Genomic DNA, 17,312 nt, shown 5'->3' on the forward strand with positions numbered 1-17,312 from the left:
AATTACTTTTTTCCTTATTTTTTTTTGTTTTTGTTTGCTTTGTTAAAGCCTTTTTTAACTTTCATATTTACAGTTATAGTCTATCCTTTCACTATATTTAATTTTATTTTTGCACATATATATATATATAAAGTTTTTCTTTCTTTACAATTTTGAGATGTAGTTTTTTCTAACAAACGAACCAAAATACACTCAGGAAATAGTGTATTGCTCTGTTCTGTTTACCTGTTTATATTCCTTTTTTTTTCCTTTTCTTTGTTTTCCTCTTTTAATTTTCATTTTTACAGTTATATTCTATCCTTTCATTTAATTTTATTTAATTTTATTTTTGTACACATATACGTCTTTCTTTCTTTATAATTTTGGGATCTAGCTTTTTTTTAAGATTTTATTTATTTATTTATTTGAGAGAGAAAATGAGAGAGAGAGAGAGAGCATGAGAGGGGGGAGGGTCAGAGGGAGAAGCAGACTCCCCGCTGAGCAGGGAGCCCGATGTGGAACTCGATCCCAGGACTCCAGGATCATGACCTGAGCCAAAGGCAGTCGCTTAACCAACTGAGCCACCCAGGCGCCCAGGATCTAGTTTTCTAACAAACAGGCCAAAATACACACAGGATCCAGTGTATTGCTCTATTCTGTTCACCTTTCTGGTTATATCCTTTTTAAAAATTTTTATCTTGTTTTATTTTTTGGTTTTGAGTCTCTTCTGATTTGTTTAGTGTATATTTCTCTGGGGTTGTTGTTGCCATTTTAGTATTTTGTTCTCTCGTTCATCTATTCTTCTCTGGACAGAATGACAAGATGGAAAAATTCACCTCAAAAAAGAACAAGAGGCAATACTGACTGCCAAAGACCTAATAAATACAGACATTAGTAAGATGTCGGAACTAGAGATCAGAATAACAATTATAAAGATACTAGCTGGGCTTGAAAAATGCATAGAAGACACCAGAGAATCCCTTTCTGGAGAAAAAAAAAAAGAACAAAAATTTAACCAAGTCGAAATCAAATAGGCTATTAATGAGATGCAATTGAAAATGGAAGCTCTAACTGCTAGGATAAATGAGGGAGAAGAGAGAATTAGTGATATACAAGACCAAATAATGGAGAATAAAGAAGCTGAGAAAAACAGAGATAAACAACTACTGAATCATGAGGGGAGAATTCGAGAGATAAAGGATATCATAAAATGAAACAATATTAAAATAAATGGGATCCCAGAAGAGGGGAAAGAGGGAGGGGGGGTGGGCAGAAGGTATATTGGAGCAAATTTTACCTAATCCGAGGAAGGAAACAGGCATTCAAGTCCAGGAAGTACAGAGAACACCCCTCAAAATCAATAGATATAGGTCAAAACCCTGACATATAATGGTGAAACTTGCAAATCTCAGAGACAAAGAGAAAATCCTGAAAGCAGCTCAGGACAAGAGGTCCATAACCTACAAGGGTAGAAACATTGCACTGGCAACAGACCTATCCACAGAGACTTGGCAGGCCAGAAAGAACTGGCATGATATATTCAGGGTGCTAAATGAGAAAAATATGCAGCCAAGAATCATTTACCCAGCTAGGCGGTCACTGAAAATAGAAGGAGAGATAAAAAAGCCTCCAAGACAAACAGAAACTAAAAGAATTTGTAATCACAAAACCAGCCCTGCAAGAAATATTAAATATTAGAAGGGATCCTTTACATGAAGAGAGACCCCAAAAATAACATAGACCAGAAAGGAACAGAGACAATCTACAGAAACAGTGACTGTACAGGTAATACAGTGGCACTAAATTCCTATCTTTCAACAGTTACTCTGAATGTAAATGGGTTAAATGCCACAATCAAAAGACACAGGGTATCAGATTGGATAAAAAAGCAAGACCCATCGATATGCTGTCTGCCAGAGACTCATTTTAGACCCAAAGACACCTCCAGATTTAAAGTGAGGGGGTGGAAAACCATTTATCATGCTAATGGATGTCAAAAGAAAGCTGGGGTGGCAATCCTTATATCACACAAATTAGATTTTAAACCAAGACTGTAATCAGAGATGAGGAAGGACACTATATAGTAATTAATGGATCTACCTAACAAGAAGATTTAACAATTGTAAATATTTATGCCCCTAACATGGGAGCAGCCAATTAATAACAAAATTAAAGAAACGCATCGATAATAATACAATAATGGTAGGGGACTTTAACACCCCATTTACTGCAATGGACAGATCATCTAAGTGGAAAAGCGACAAAGAAGCAGGGGCTTTGAATGACACACTGGACCAGATGGACTGCACAGATATAATCAGAGCATTCCATCCTAAAGCAACAAAATACACATTCTTCTTGAGTGCACATGGAACATTCTCCGGAAGAGATCACATACTTGGTCACAAATCAGGTCTCAACCGGTACCAAAAGACTGGGATCATTCCCTGCATATTTTCGGACCACAATCTTTTGAAACTAGAACTCAATCACAAGAGGACATTTGGAAAAAACTCAAATACATGGAGGCTAAAGAGCATCCTACTAAAGAATGAATGGGTCGCCCAAGAAATTAAAGAAGAATTAAAAAAAATTCATGGAAACAAATGAAAATGAAAACACAACTGTTCAAAATCTTTGGGATGCAGCAAAGGTGGTCCTAAGAGGGAAGTATATAGCAAAACAAGCCTTTGCCAAGAAACAAGAACAGTCTCAAATACACAACCTAAACTTATACCTAAAGGAGCTGGAGAAAGAACAGGAAATAAAGCCTAAACCCAGCAGGAGAAGAGAATTAATAAAGATCAGAGCAGAAATCAATGAAATAGAAACCAAAAGAACAGTAGAACCGAGCAACAAAAAACTAGTAGCTAGTTCTTTGAAAGAATTAATAAGATTGATAAACCCCTGGCCAGACTTATCAAAAGGAAAAGAGAAAGGACCTAAATAGATAAAATCATGACTGAAAGAGGAGAGATCACAACCAATACTGAAGAAATACAAACAATTATAAGAACATATTATGAGCAACCATATGCCAAGAAATTAGGCAATCTGAAAGAAATGGATGCATTCCCAGAAACATATAAACTACCAAAACTGAACCAGGAAGAAATAGAAAACCTGAACAGACCCATAACCAGCGAGGAAATTGAAGTAGTAACCTAAAATCTCCCAACAAACAAGAGCCCAGGGCAGGATGGCTTCCCAAGGGGATTTATACCCAACATTTAAAGAAGAATGAATACCTATTCTTCTGAAGCTGTTTCAGAAAATAGAAATGCAAGGAAAACTTACAAATTCTTTCTACAAGACCAGCATTACCTCGATCCCCAAACCAGACAAAGACCCCACCAAAAAGAATTACAGACCAATATCCCTGATGGACATGGATGTCAAAATTCTCACCAAGATACTAGCCAATAGGATCCAACAATACATTAAAAGGGTTATTCACCAAGACCAAGTGGGATTTATTCCTGGGATGCAAGGGTGGTTCAACATCTGCAAATCAATCAATGTGATACACTACAATAAAAGAAAGGACAAGAACCATATGACCCTCTCAATAGATGCCGAAAAAGCATTTGATAAAGTACAGTATCCTTTCTTGATTAAAACTCTTCACGGTGTAGGGATAGAGGGAACATACCTCAATATCATAAAAACTATCTATGAAAAGCCCATAGCAAATATCATTCTCAATGGGGAAAAAAACACAGCTTTACCCCTAAGGTCAGGAACATGGCAGGGATGTCCACTATCACCACTGTTGTTCAACATAGAAGTCCTAGTCTCAGCAATCAGACAACAAAAAGAAATAAAAGTCATCCAAATCAGCAAAGAAGAAGTCAAACTCTTGTAGGTGATATGATACTTTATTTGGAAAACCCAAAGACTCCACCCCAAAACTGCTAGAACTCATACAGGAATTCAGTAAAGTGGCGGGATACAAAATCAATGCACAGAAATCAGTTGCATTTCTATACATCAACAACGAGACAGAAGAAAGAGAAATTAAGGAAATGATACCATTTACAATCGCATCAAAAGCCATAACGTACCTAGGAATAAACCTAACCAAAGAGGCAAAGGATCTGTACTCAGAAAAGTATAGAACCCTCATGAAAGAAATTGAGGAAGTTGCAAAGAAATGGAAAAATGCCATGCTCATGGATTAGAAGAACAAATATTGTTAAAATGTCTATGCTATAGAGCAATCTACGCATTCAGTGCAATCCCTATCAAAATACCATCAGCTCTTTTCACAGAGCTGGAACAAATAATCCTAAAATTTGTATGGAACCAGAAAAATCCCAAATAGCCAAAGGAATATTGAAAAAGAAAACCAAAGCTGGTGGCATCACAATGCCAGACTTCAAGCTCTACTACAAAGCTGTAATCATCAAGACAGTATGGTACGGTCTTGGCACAAAAACAGACACATAGATCAACAGAAAGAATAGAGAACCCAGGAATGGACCCTCAACTCTATGGTCAACTAATCTTCGATGAGGCAGGAAAGAATGTCCAATGGAAAAAAGACAGTCTCTTCAAAAAATGGTGTTGGAAAAATTGGACAGCCACATGTAGAAGAATGAAACTGGACCATTTCCTTATACCATACACAAAAATAGACTCAAAATGGTTGAAAGACCTAAATGTGAGACAGGAATCCATCAAAATCCTAGAGGAGAACACAGGCAGCAACCTCTTTGACCTTGGCCACAGCAACTTCTTGCTAGACACATCTCCAAAGGTTAGGGAAACAAAAGCAAAAATGAACTAGTGAGACTTCATCAAGATAAAAATCTTCTGCACAGCAAAAGAAACAGTCAACAAAACTAAGAGGCAACACATGGAATGGGAGAAGATATTCACAAATGATATATCAGATAAAGGGCTGGTATCCAAGATCTATAAAGAACTTACCAAACTCAACACCCAAAAAACAAATAATCCAGTCAAGAAATGGTTAGAAGACATGACCAGACCTTCTCCAAAGATGACATACAAATGGCTAACAGACACATGAAAAAATGTTCAACATCGCTAGTCCCCATCAAAATATTAAGTCAGAGGCAAGATCACGTTTTCAGAGAGAATTGCAGAGATTAAGGCAATTATTGCCAATTTGTGAGATGCTGACCAATAATTTTTATCCTATTCCATCCCTTAATATGCTCAGTGCAAAAACCCAATGCTAACTCCAACTGCATTTTCCAACCTCCACAGTGGCCTCTTTCCTAGAAGAGATGAATAAAGTTCCTAACCCTTGATCTCTAGTTCCTTATTTGTGGATCACGTATTATTGTTCCTGTTTACTTGGACTTCCAAGTTCCTGCTTGATTTCACTGGAAGGAGCAACAGTCTGTTAGTTCTCTGCCACCGTGTCACAATCTAGTCATCTGGAGTCATGGCAACCTTTCCTCCTAGGACTTGAACCTGACCCAATATATTTACAACCTCAAGCTGGTAAGTCCTGAAGAATAGCAAGTAGCAACACTCTATTTGTCTTGGGAAGGAATAAAAATATAAATCTTTAAGAAATCAAAGAACCTACACCCTTTGTTAAGTTATCATGTCCTTGGCGTTGGGGGGCAGGCAGGAAGGGGGGTTCCAATGCCAAGGACATGATAGAATATTCCCCCTAAGTGAAAGAGACATTGTTGCAAACAATGCTAGCAGGGAATCTTTTTAGATTTTGGAATCAGATTTACATAGCATTTGTGTGTCCTTTGACTAATTAACAAGTAACACAGAAATCTGCCCAGAGCAGAGTAGAAAGTTTTCTAGCTGGTCTAGTCTATTAAAAAAAAAAAAAAAAAAAAGTAGCCCTGCGAGCTGGCCTGATAACCACATTTTAACCAATAGTATCCAAGACGCATGAAGCAGACCACCATGGTAGGAGGAAAGCCTTGAAAGTAGTGTCATTACAGGGGAACTCAGGGGTTTGGAGCTAATTCATGTCACTAACAGCGGGTAACTATTCTCTTTTTGAGTAATAGCTCCTGGCTTGCTTCTAAAAACAAGTATCTGATAATGGAAACAGGTAATTATGCAGCCCAGGGCCATCCTTCATAAACGAGGTATCATCAGATCCATAATTCTTACAACCTGGTCTACCTTAAAACACTCCAAGTAGTAGTATATAAAAGAACAGATTTGAGACATGCCATAAGGATAATAGCACTATTTAAATGGGTTGTTCCCTTGGAACACAGAGCATAGACATTTTTCTATATTTATAGAACGTGCTTAATAAAATCTTACTGAATAAAGAACGACCACATGAACCTGTTCCTAGCAACAGAAGATTCCTACCATATAGAAGGCAATCAAATATTTTCTGAAATAAATTTCACCCGACATTAAGCTTCATTAATAATATTTATTTTAAAGGTCCCTTTTTATTTGTAACAAATATAAAGTCATCGGTGTTTTACAAATTTTCAAAAATGCTTTAAGTACAAAAAAAATACATTAGTAAAATGAAAGTTATATTGTGTTATTTGCTACACACTTAATACTGTCGACATGCACACCATATGCCAGAAAAGCTCATGCGTTAGTGGAGAAGAGAAGAAATGAGATATAACTGCTATGCTGTCTTATTACAAATTCATTGCTTCAGTCAGTTTCCTTTCTTCAGGGATACCATTTACCTGGAGTGTGGAAGAACGAACATGGGCATGAGTTAGTCAGGGCATGGACACTTTTTAGATTTTGAGCAAAACAAAGTATGACAAGGAGTAATTTTCTATCTTCTCAATGCAATTTAAAATAATCATGTTGACATTATTTCTCTGCATTAAAAAAAAAGGAAAAAATTCTAAATCAGTCCTCTCCTTCTTGGGCCAAAGACGTAATGGTTTGTACTTCTCAGAAGGTATGGTCTGAAACTTCCTCCCACAATAAACAAAAAGAATGGGGTTGACTGCGGGATGTATGACTGTACCTGTTAATCGCAGCTTTTTAGAAAATATTGTGTGGGCTGGAAGGGCAAAGAAAATGAGAAAACCTGAAGGGGCATCGAACCTAATGGCTTGGGCCTCGTCCAAAAAGGCAGTGCTAATGTCAGCCTGTAACTGCTCTATTATCCCAGCAAGTGCTTAAGTCCAGGATTACAACACCAGCAGCTAGTTCATTTCTTAAACTTTGGGTGATCATTTAAAAAAAAACAAAAAACAACTAACTAAATAAAACAAACTTCAAAATATACTCTTCCCGAAAAATTCCATACAAGTAGCTAGAGATAAAATTACTTGGTATCCAAGAGACAAGCCCTGTGCTTAAATTACCTTCATAAAGAAAACTGTGACCTTACATAGTGCTTTGAGGTTGGAAAAAGCAAATTATTATTTCAAATGTGGTTGCTTCTTTGTGGTACCGGGGCGACCAGGAAGGAGTGAGAGAAAAGCTGTTGTACCCAGGAAAATACATAAAGAGCCCTAAATCCATGGATGTGAACACAGAGCGGAATAACTTGGAAACTGAGAAACAAACTATTTTTTCATTCAAACAAACGGAATGGGAATAAGGAACGTAACCTGCCCATTCAGTTCTTCTCTCCGGGAGGCATAACTCTATTTGGTTGTACGTTTATCAGAGGCAGAAACACAACAATCTATTATAATTATAAAAAATGCTAGGGTGGTCTCTCTCCCTTTAGCACTTAAATGCTTTGGGGACTCATCGAAAACAACAATGACAAGAAGAAAACAACCAAGAGGAGCTAGTGCACTTTAGTCAATAATGTGCTCCAAATCACAGAAAAATATAAGAAAACAAGGAGGTAATAGGCTATCATATTAACTAAAAAGGAGATCAAAGCTTCCTTGACTCAAGCAAAATGCCTGCTCCCCAAAATCTGTTTTAGAAAAATAATCTAGAAAATTGGGTTGAACAGCCTAAAATTCCCCTAGGGAAATTCTTTGGCTCTTATCCCATTTGCTCAGCATAAATTGTCCTTACAGTTGGAAATGCTGCCTATTACTAAAAACTAGCACATTAACAAGTCTGCTTGCTGAAAATCTATACCACTATCAAATATGTCTCTCTAATATCATCTATTCAGGCTCCCTTATTTCCTCTAATGGGAGAATAAGTAAAATCTGGATTTTTAAAACACAAAAATAAGTTATTTACTGTTTAACTAGAAACTGTCTCCTTCTACTCACTCCTTGCATGAAATAATTAAGAATCAGAGGAAAGGCATCTTAGAAGATTTAGAAGTCTATGAATTTAATGAGGGAAATGTAGAAATATTCCTTTAAATGTTTTCTTGTTAAAAAAAAAAAAAGCCAGGCAATTAGTGTTAAGAGGGATGTGTTTTTGTCTTTGCTCTTTAGGTAACAGATATTTATAACAAAGTTTATTCCTTCATCAATCTCCTGAATGCTTACACAGTAGCACCACCACATCAATATATTGAACACCCTTGTTGAAACATGTTAGCATTTAATTAAAACAAGTGATCAAAACTGTGGGAGAAAATTCTGATAAACATTATCTCATAATTAAAATCTGATGAACAACTTTATTATACTTGCCTCAAATCTTTGAAAAGTTGTCAAACGAAAATCTCCTTAAATTCCCGAAAGCAGTAATAGAGAAAATAATTTCTGAATAAAAACATCCAATAAATTTCTATATGTGCCTAAAGTTTTTAAGAGACTTACTTAATAGCTTCCCTACTACAATACCACTATTCATACTCAGAATTCCACATCCAACTTACATTTTTAAAACTTCTCTTGCTTTTCCAAGAGAGCCACAAAAGGCATTACTGGTTGCCTGGCAATTAGAACTAGGAATCAACCACTAATTAGAAGACAATCATGAATAAGTTATCTACTTGGTACCGAGATGAATGAAATAATTGGCTGTGGAAATTTTTTAGGGACACTTGAAAGAAATAAACTTAAAGAAAGCAAGTCTTAGGGAAATAAAATAGTCAAGGGAGAATCGTCCGCCATCTTGTTGTCACTGGTCATGTTATAACAGCTTTTTAAAGTGGCATTAAAACCAGGCCAACCATTTCTCATTTATCCCCCTGAAGCCTCAATGATTAGTCACAATGGTTTCCTTTTGTAAGAGTCAGTTTCAAGCTGCTCACTTACTGAGACAAATCCTGGATGCATCCAAGCTAAGAATCTTTCATACCAAGGGGAAGAATAGGGAGCTTCGCTGAAGGAAGGGGATTTTATTCAGTCTTCCTTAATTAGACAGGACCTCCATGGATGCTTTTGCTCTAAGATCATTTACCCTGTATTTATCACTCTGATGGCAATCTATGCAATAATCTAAGCTATTATTCTAAGGTTCCAACTCTGATTAAGGAATGACACAACTGATTTGCCTTACTTGATGAAGCTAAAGCTTCATAAATGACATGGTCCTATAATAATCTTTTAATCTGTTAGCTTCATACATTAATATCAACTTACTACTTTTAGTACTTACCTGTAGTCTGCTGTTGGGGAATCTGAGTCTGATGTTGCAAGTTCCTAGAAATGATTGGTATTTTTGAGTAAAACTGTGTTTGTTTATACACATGCAAACAGACAGCAGACATACTAGAATGAAAAGTTTTATAGCTAAAAAGATCCCCAGAAATCATCTAACCCAGCCTACCCCCATGAGTTTATGCACGAGAAACCTAAGGTCTGAAGAAGATAAATAATAATATTTGATAACATTCATAAAGCTCCTATTAAATGCTATGTTCTACCTCACAACAACCCTAAAAGGTAGGTATTATTTTTCTCAACTTACAGATGAGGAAACAGGCTTAGAGGTCCAAGGCTACATAGCTAAGGGCAGATAAGGATATGAATCCAGGGACTCCAGGACTTGTGCTTAAGAACACACACACTTTCAGATTCAGGTCTAGAACATACATATACGCTCACATACTCTCACAGAACAACATACATACCCATCTTCACTCATTATGCCAAAGCTATGTTCTTCTCTCCCTGCCCAGGGAATGACATGGGCCATCCACCCAACTGTAGAGTCAAGATGCAGAAGTCATCATCGAACCCTCCCTCCTTCCCTTCCCCCATCCCAATCTTGGGAACTCTTTGCTGTCAGATGATCTTCTAAGACACAACGCCGATTATGTCATTCAAACAACACACATTTCATTACTTCCTTATGCCTACCTGCAAATTAAGTTTGGCCCAGAAGATCATCAATATATCTGGTCCCTACATGGAGCACCACCACCATGGCCACGACCATCTCTTGTACCCAACCAGCTCCCATTTGTCCTTGCAAACTCAACTTAAAATTTGTTACAATGGACACGGTTAGTCTTATAATTTAAAACTATTCCACAAAGAATGTTAATGAAGAATTTTTAACTTATTATTTGTTTTAATTAAAAAATACCTCAAGTACCACTTGTTCTAGCCTCCTCACTCTCTAAGCACTGCCTCCCCATTAGGTTACCATTTCATATGGTTTTGTACATTGCTGATTGTTGTATTTCTCATCACATAATGTTAAAGTGCCTTACCAGTAAGAACCCCTTATTTTTGTTCAGTCTCCCCAACAGTAAGCATGCAATAAATAATTTTTGAATGAATACGTGCAAAAGTGCAGATACTTAGAAAGATTCACAGAAAATACACATATTTATTAACATTCATACTCATTTAGTTTCAAATTTTGATATTAAAATTGATTTGCAAAAATGTACAGTTGAGATTCTGTGTGGAAGAAATTCTAGGAGTCAGCCCCTCACTACAGAGTAGGGCTAGATCCAAGCCAGGAGTTTTCAGTTTTTTTGTTTCTCTTCAGCAATGGAATTCCTTTTAATTGAAATCCTAAGCAGAACTCTTGATGTACAAAAGAGATAAATGTGAGGTTGCCTGGTTTGAAACAAGGGAGCCAGGAATCCCGTCTGCTTTGTTTCTTTTGCCCCACATGCTGGCCCCTAAGGCATTTCTAAGAAACCTCCAAGAAAGAGAGTTGAAAACCATTGATCTGAATCATTTCAGGCAGGCAAATATTATGTTCCAAATACAGTGATCTAAAGTGGAAAGCTATAAAGGCTAAATACTATTTAAACTCTTAAATTAATCTATAGGAATGTTAATGACTTCAAGTAATTTTTTTAGATTTTCAGCTCCATTTTAAATATATTGTTAAGGAAATAACAAAATCAATTCCAATTCAATTCGAGGAAGTTACTTAATAATTCATCCCAATAATTATATTCTTGTTTGCCATTACTTAACAACCCTACTTATCCTTGTGTGGTCTCATGGAGTATTTTATATGCTTGTTTATTCTTACAGTATTTCATACAATGTATTTATACTGGTTTTGATCATGGAAGTAAAAAGATTAATTTATAAACCACAGAAAAAATAAGTTTTAGAGTTAAAGGTGGGAAAACAAATATCTTTAATACAGAAGTCAAAACACAATTTCATGGGCATTTGGGAGGGGGATATGAATTTTGTTTTAACTTCTCAGGTACAACTAATGTGGGCCTATCTATTCTACATTAGAAGCTATTACAGCACATCTTATATACACACACACACACGCGCGCGCGCGCGCGCGCTCGCGTGCGCTTCATTTCCCATCACCTCTAGCTCTACCTAGCCTATCAATGGATTAAATCAATACATTTTGACAAAACAAAAATACTGACGATGACAAGGAAAGCTTTCAAAAGCCCCAAATCAAAATCAATATTTGGCTAGTAGTTGGAAGCCCCCTCACTCCCGTTGTTCAGCCCAACTAACCCTTCTGTGGAACAGAGTTTGAAAACCACTGATCAAAGTCAATCTCCACCCTGTAATTTCTTTTCTAGCCCCTGATTTTTTTCCTCTTCCACTACACTACTAAACCATCTAAGTAGGAATGGGCTTGGCTAGGTTCGAGGAGAACGGTTGGTTGAGAAAGTGCCACACACAAGGTAGCAAGAAATCTGGAGATCTGTGAGAAAGTAATGGTGGGACTTTGGTTTAGGGATTTAAAACTACCTGCAGTGCATGTCCCAATTGGTTAGGTTTGAGCCATGTACATGCACTACTTGCAACTTCAACTGAACTATGGATGAGTTCTATGAAAGTGCTTCTATGTGCAAAAAGGTGCTCGACAAGAAATAGATGGAGAAGCACATATCCCCAGCATCTCCTGGGTGGGCAGAGCTGGCTCTGTTTTTGTGGGTGGGGGCCCAAACCTGTGACTGCAGGTGAGCCTGTGAGTGTCAGAGGGTTCAAATGTCCATGATGGGCATACTTGAAGTGTGAATTCCACTGAAGTGTTGAACGGAGTTACCTCATGAGAGCACTGCTTCAGGGATACTGGAGAAATTCTCAGGAGTAACTCTGCTTCAGTCAAGCAGACCAGACAGCGAGAAAATGGAAGCATTTCCATCTTTGGTGAAAACACACCGCTGAAGGCAATTACACAAGAGAGCAGGGATGACTTCAAATAGAAGCTCAATAAACCTTCAAAGAAAGGACCTCTACAAAGTCATAAAACTATTTACAATAATTACGTTATTAATGGACTAATGGAAAGATTATTATGTGTAAACTACATTACAGAGGAAAAAAGATTTAAGAAAACTGGAGTTCTCTAAATTATTAGCATTAATTATTTTCTAATTTTACTACCATTAATTGCATGCATTTAAATAGAAAATTATGTAAATTGGCCATTGCACAAACTTTATTCTTCAAGGAAGCAAAGGTAATAACGTGCAAATTAATAAATAAGTGATTTGGGGGGAGGACACAATTATTTATTATTTGTACAACCATTTTAAGGTAATTTGATGTTCCTGGATATCCTGTAGAGTAATTCTATGAGTTAGGTTGATGATTATCAACATTCTATTCCAACTTGCTGGAAGACTCAAAAGCAAAGAAAGGTTAAGTGATTTGCATTAAGCCACAGAATCTGTGCCAGAGTTGAAAATAAATGACATTAGTTTGGCTATGTAGAATACAAAACACTTCTCTTTTGAATTAGTATGGAGCCCTTTAACAATAAGTAATGTATTTAACTATAGTAGTATATTTTTGGAATTTCCCAATTATTTCAGCAAAATTGATGTTGCCTAACCCTTGAATTTTCTATAATTTTTTTCCAACAAAAATGCCGATTTGGACCCCTTACTTACTTTTACTAAAGAACCAGGCCATTATTTGGACTAAGGAAGGAAGGACACAGAGAAATTGGAAAACATCACTATAATTTTTAATTTCAAAACCTAATTTTAACTAAAATCAGTGGAGAACATACATGGAACATAAATGAGAAAGGAGATATTTATTTATTTATTTTAGTTATTTTCTCCTGCTTGAATAAAGCCAAAAGCAAGCCTACCATGGCTTTAAACTGAAGCAGTACAAACCTATAGAACCAAAAGCTATCAAAGAGATATTGCATCCATTGCTGAATTAAAACAAAACAAAACAAAACAAAAAACAACGTCAATGGCTCTGAAATATCCTTGGCCGCTTGACACTTCTTGTCAACAGGAAACCATTATATTGGTCCCCTAAAACAATCTCTTCAACTGATATTAACTTTCATTGAAATCTGATTTTTTATTTATGAAATTTTACCATAGTTAGTTCTCATTATTACCCAGGGGAAGACAAATGGAAAAATACTTTAGACAAGAGTTAAAATGATTTGTTACTATATCTTTAATTAGAAGACTTAATTCTAGTTTTATATTCGTTAATTTATAAAGATTAAGCACAACCTACCTCCTGTTTTGAGGGAGACCCAATTACTCTGGATTAGATACCATGTTTAGTATAATGAATAAGGAAATTTTTCATATAGACAATTAAAATCTTTCTAGAAAATGTTTGGGCACCTTTCCCTATTATTCATTACATAAAATCTTCTATGAGGATGCCTCCCACTCAGGAAAAATAGATTGATATTGATGTTGGTATGAGAAAAGAGTAATAAGGAGGCAGATCTACCCCCTAAAAAAACACCTAATATATCACACATTTTAGAATAAATTCCGTTTCAGAAAATTGAGTATCTGAAATTCTCTAGCCAATGCCTCCCATAAAAGTGCAAAATCACAATTTCCCAGTGGTTTTTCATTTTTTGAGGCTCTGCATTTCTCTATCCCATTCAGTACTAATCAGTACTCATCTCTCACTTCTCTACACCATTTTCCTCAGGCAACTGAAAGAGGTGCGAAAAGTCTTGAAGCTGGTAAGTATAAACCCACAAACAGTCCCCACACTCTACATCAAGCACCCGAACCGTCCCCTTTCACACTTTTCTTCTGTACATACGTCTTAGGGAGGAATCAGGAGACACTGTTCCCCTTTTAAAACTCCAGGTGGAGGAATGTGAATAACAACCCCTTCCCCACCTCCACCCCCAAAAGAAACACCAAGCTGGCTTTCCCAAATCCTCAAACCTAGCTCCATCAAGTATTTTATTTGGGAATTCTCAACCCTTTTTCCTGTTCCACCTGACTCACAAGTCCACCAGATTCCAAATCCGTAGACCTAGGGCCCTGGGATCTGCATTGTAGGAGCTCCACAGGTGAGTGTGATCTTCAGCTTGGTTTGGAAACAACCAGGCTAGACTCTCTCTCAACATACCTTTTAGGACCTAAAATTCTATGACTTGGAATTTGATTTTCTTCATTCAAATCATTACAAAGTTTTGTTTTCAAGGTACATCAGTCAATCTGTAATGTATTTTAAGTTAAATCTTTGGTCAAAAAGATAACTCCTAATCACAACAATGATTCTTTGGGCAAAGCAGATTTACTTTTAAGAATTACTTTATGGGGTGCCTGGGTGGTTCAGCTGGTTAAGCATCTAACTCTTGATTTCCACTCAGGTCAGGATCTCAGGGTCATGAGATGGAGCCCTGCTGGACATGGAGCCTGCTTAATATTCTCTCTTTCCCTCTCCTTCTGCCCCTCCCCACCCTGCTCCCGTACTCTCTCATTCTCTCTCTCAGAAAATCAAAAATAAATCGAAAATAAATTTAAAAAAAGAATTATTTTATAATGTAATCTCCAGCAATGAATGGAAATGAGGTGACAGCTTATAAAGAGAAAAGTTCTTACTGTTAATGGTAACATGTGCTCACTGAACTGCAAAGATAACTAAGTACAGATGCAAAAAGCCTGACTGTGATAGGGGATGGGGAACATTCCACAGAATATGTGGCTAGTGCTCTTCAAGACTATCAAGGTCATGGGGAAACAAGGAAAGTCTAAAAAACTGCCCAGGCCAGAGGAGAGTAAAGAGACATGCCAATTATTGTGTCCTTGACATAAGTCCTGGAACAAAAAGAAGGACATTAGGAGAAAAACTAGTGAAATCTCACAGGGCGGCTAGGTGGTGCAGTCAGTTAAGCCTCTGGCTCTTGGTTTTGGCTCAGGTCACGAGATCAGGGTCCTGGGATCCAGCCCTGAGTCAGGCTCCACACTCATTCAGCAGGGAGTCTGCTTGAGATTCTCTCTCTCCCTCTCCCACTGCCCCTCCCACTCAGGCTGTCTCTCTCTCTCTCTCTCTCTCAAATAAAATCTTTAAAAAAAAAAAAACTAGTGAAATCTCAAATTATTAAAAAAAAAAAATCTGAAGTCTGCTTAATAGTAAAGCACCAATGTTGGTTTCTTAGTCTTGACAAAGGTACAATGGGAGAAAGTGGGTGAGGGATCTCTGGAAACTCTCTGTGTTATCTTTGCAACTTCTCTGAACCTCGAAAATCATTCCAAAATAAAACAGTTATTAATAAACACATTAGCAAAGACCAAACTAAATTGACTATGTGATCATTTTAACAGCCTGTTTATATTGTCTCTGTAATCTGGAATGTAGAAGGAGCACTGTACAAAATGAAACTGTCCCTTCTGAGCATATGCTCCATCTCCTGGTCCCTCTCCAGGTTCCCTTTCCATGACCTATTCAATCCCTTGCCTGTAACCTGGATCAGAGATCCTTCTGAGTTCAATGACTACATTATCTTTGACTTAATAGCAAGGTAGGCAAATAATCTAATCTCAGTTTTTACCTAATTTAGCTTTGTCTCTTATCCATGCCTTAATTTTATCATCTGCAAATGATTAAACATTTTTTTGCTGTCTAAAGTATGGTGCCAGTCTAGATCCTGTGAAGCACTGTACCAAAAAGAAAATATTACTGTGTAATTGACAAATTACGGTGGCAGCCCCTCATCATACAACTGTTACTGAATCCTCTTTACCTCACACTTTTCTAAGGTTCTCTAAACCTCCTGGATTGACTTGTTTAAAAGACCCAACCAAATTTCCATGTAGCTCTGAAGGAAAGCTTTGAAAAGTCTTATAATGTCCTTGAGTCTTGCTTAGAAGCCAAAATAAACTTTCAGCCATGTCCTTATGCCTGAATATTTCCAGTGTCAAGTCTGAAGAATAAACATGAAATCCTGTAGCTAGCCAAATCATTTATGAATCAGTAAGGTTACTATGAATATGGGAAGATGAAATGCATGCCCTTTTAGGAAGGGTTAATTAACAAATACCAGGCAGCATTCTCTAAGCATGTACTTGGTTATCAAGTACTGTAATGCCTCATCAAATATAATATCTCATTTTAATGTGGAGAATTCAATTCAATCCAAATGACCAAAATATGTATGTATGTTTGTGTGTACTTGGTGCTGAAATAAAACTTTAAAAACAGGGCCATGCTTTTAAGGTAAGAGAGTAAAAGCTGAATTTGCGTAAAGGACAGCTGTGACGAACCTGATACAATGAATTTCCCTATTATCTGGCATGGTTGGAAAATGAGGTTAATCACATATTCTGGCTTATAGGGAGTTACCATAGAGACAGTGCACATATTATCCATTTCCAAGAATAAAAGAAAGATAATATACACTCAACACTGAAACTACACCGAATGTAATTTAATTTCCCTCTGATGAGTCAGACGTACTTGATGATCTCGCAGTGCCTCAGAATAATCATTGTGCACATCATCAATTATCTATCTACCCTATTTATATAGAAGTGCTAGTTAATGGAGTTTTTCCATTAGCAGAAATCTGAATAATGTGAAGGTTTTCTGGACTTAAAAATACATATATGGTCAAATTGTCACAAGTTGAATAGAATAACCTATTGCATTTGCAAATAGAGAGATGTCATCAACATAATGACAGTTGATGGGGTTATGGGAGGACCAGGAAGATGTTTTTGGTTGTAAACTAGATAGAAAATGTTGTTGTGTTTGTATGTAAGTAGAAACATTGCAAAACCCTAACCACAGAAAATCAAAATAATTTTTAAGGAGCTACTCTCATTCTCAACATATATGGTTAGA

The 17,312-nt window shown here is 36.8% G+C and overlaps 1 protein-coding gene across 1 annotated transcript in view; it reads right to left on the bottom strand.

Annotated features, from left to right (window-relative positions):
• Window positions 1-6,424: 6,424 nt before the first annotated feature.
• SGCE (sarcoglycan epsilon) overlaps window positions 6,425-17,312 on the bottom strand; it is a 66,603-nt gene continuing 55,715 nt past the window's right edge. The window contains exons 10-11 of the mRNA XM_028119199.2: window positions 9,445-9,488; window positions 6,425-6,644 (exon numbers count right to left, since the gene is read on the bottom strand). Of these exons, the coding sequence (XP_027975000.1) occupies window positions 6,628-6,644; window positions 9,445-9,488 (61 nt within the window). The 3' untranslated portion in view covers window positions 6,425-6,627. The remainder of the gene's footprint in view (window positions 6,645-9,444; window positions 9,489-17,312) is intronic.

Source organism: Eumetopias jubatus, unplaced genomic scaffold (genome assembly GCF_037043125.1).
Source record: "Eumetopias jubatus isolate StellerSeaLion01/CBP00866 unplaced genomic scaffold, mEumJub1_p1.0 scaffold_14, whole genome shotgun sequence".
In the NCBI taxonomy this organism is placed as follows: domain Eukaryota; kingdom Metazoa; phylum Chordata; class Mammalia; order Carnivora; family Otariidae; genus Eumetopias; species Eumetopias jubatus.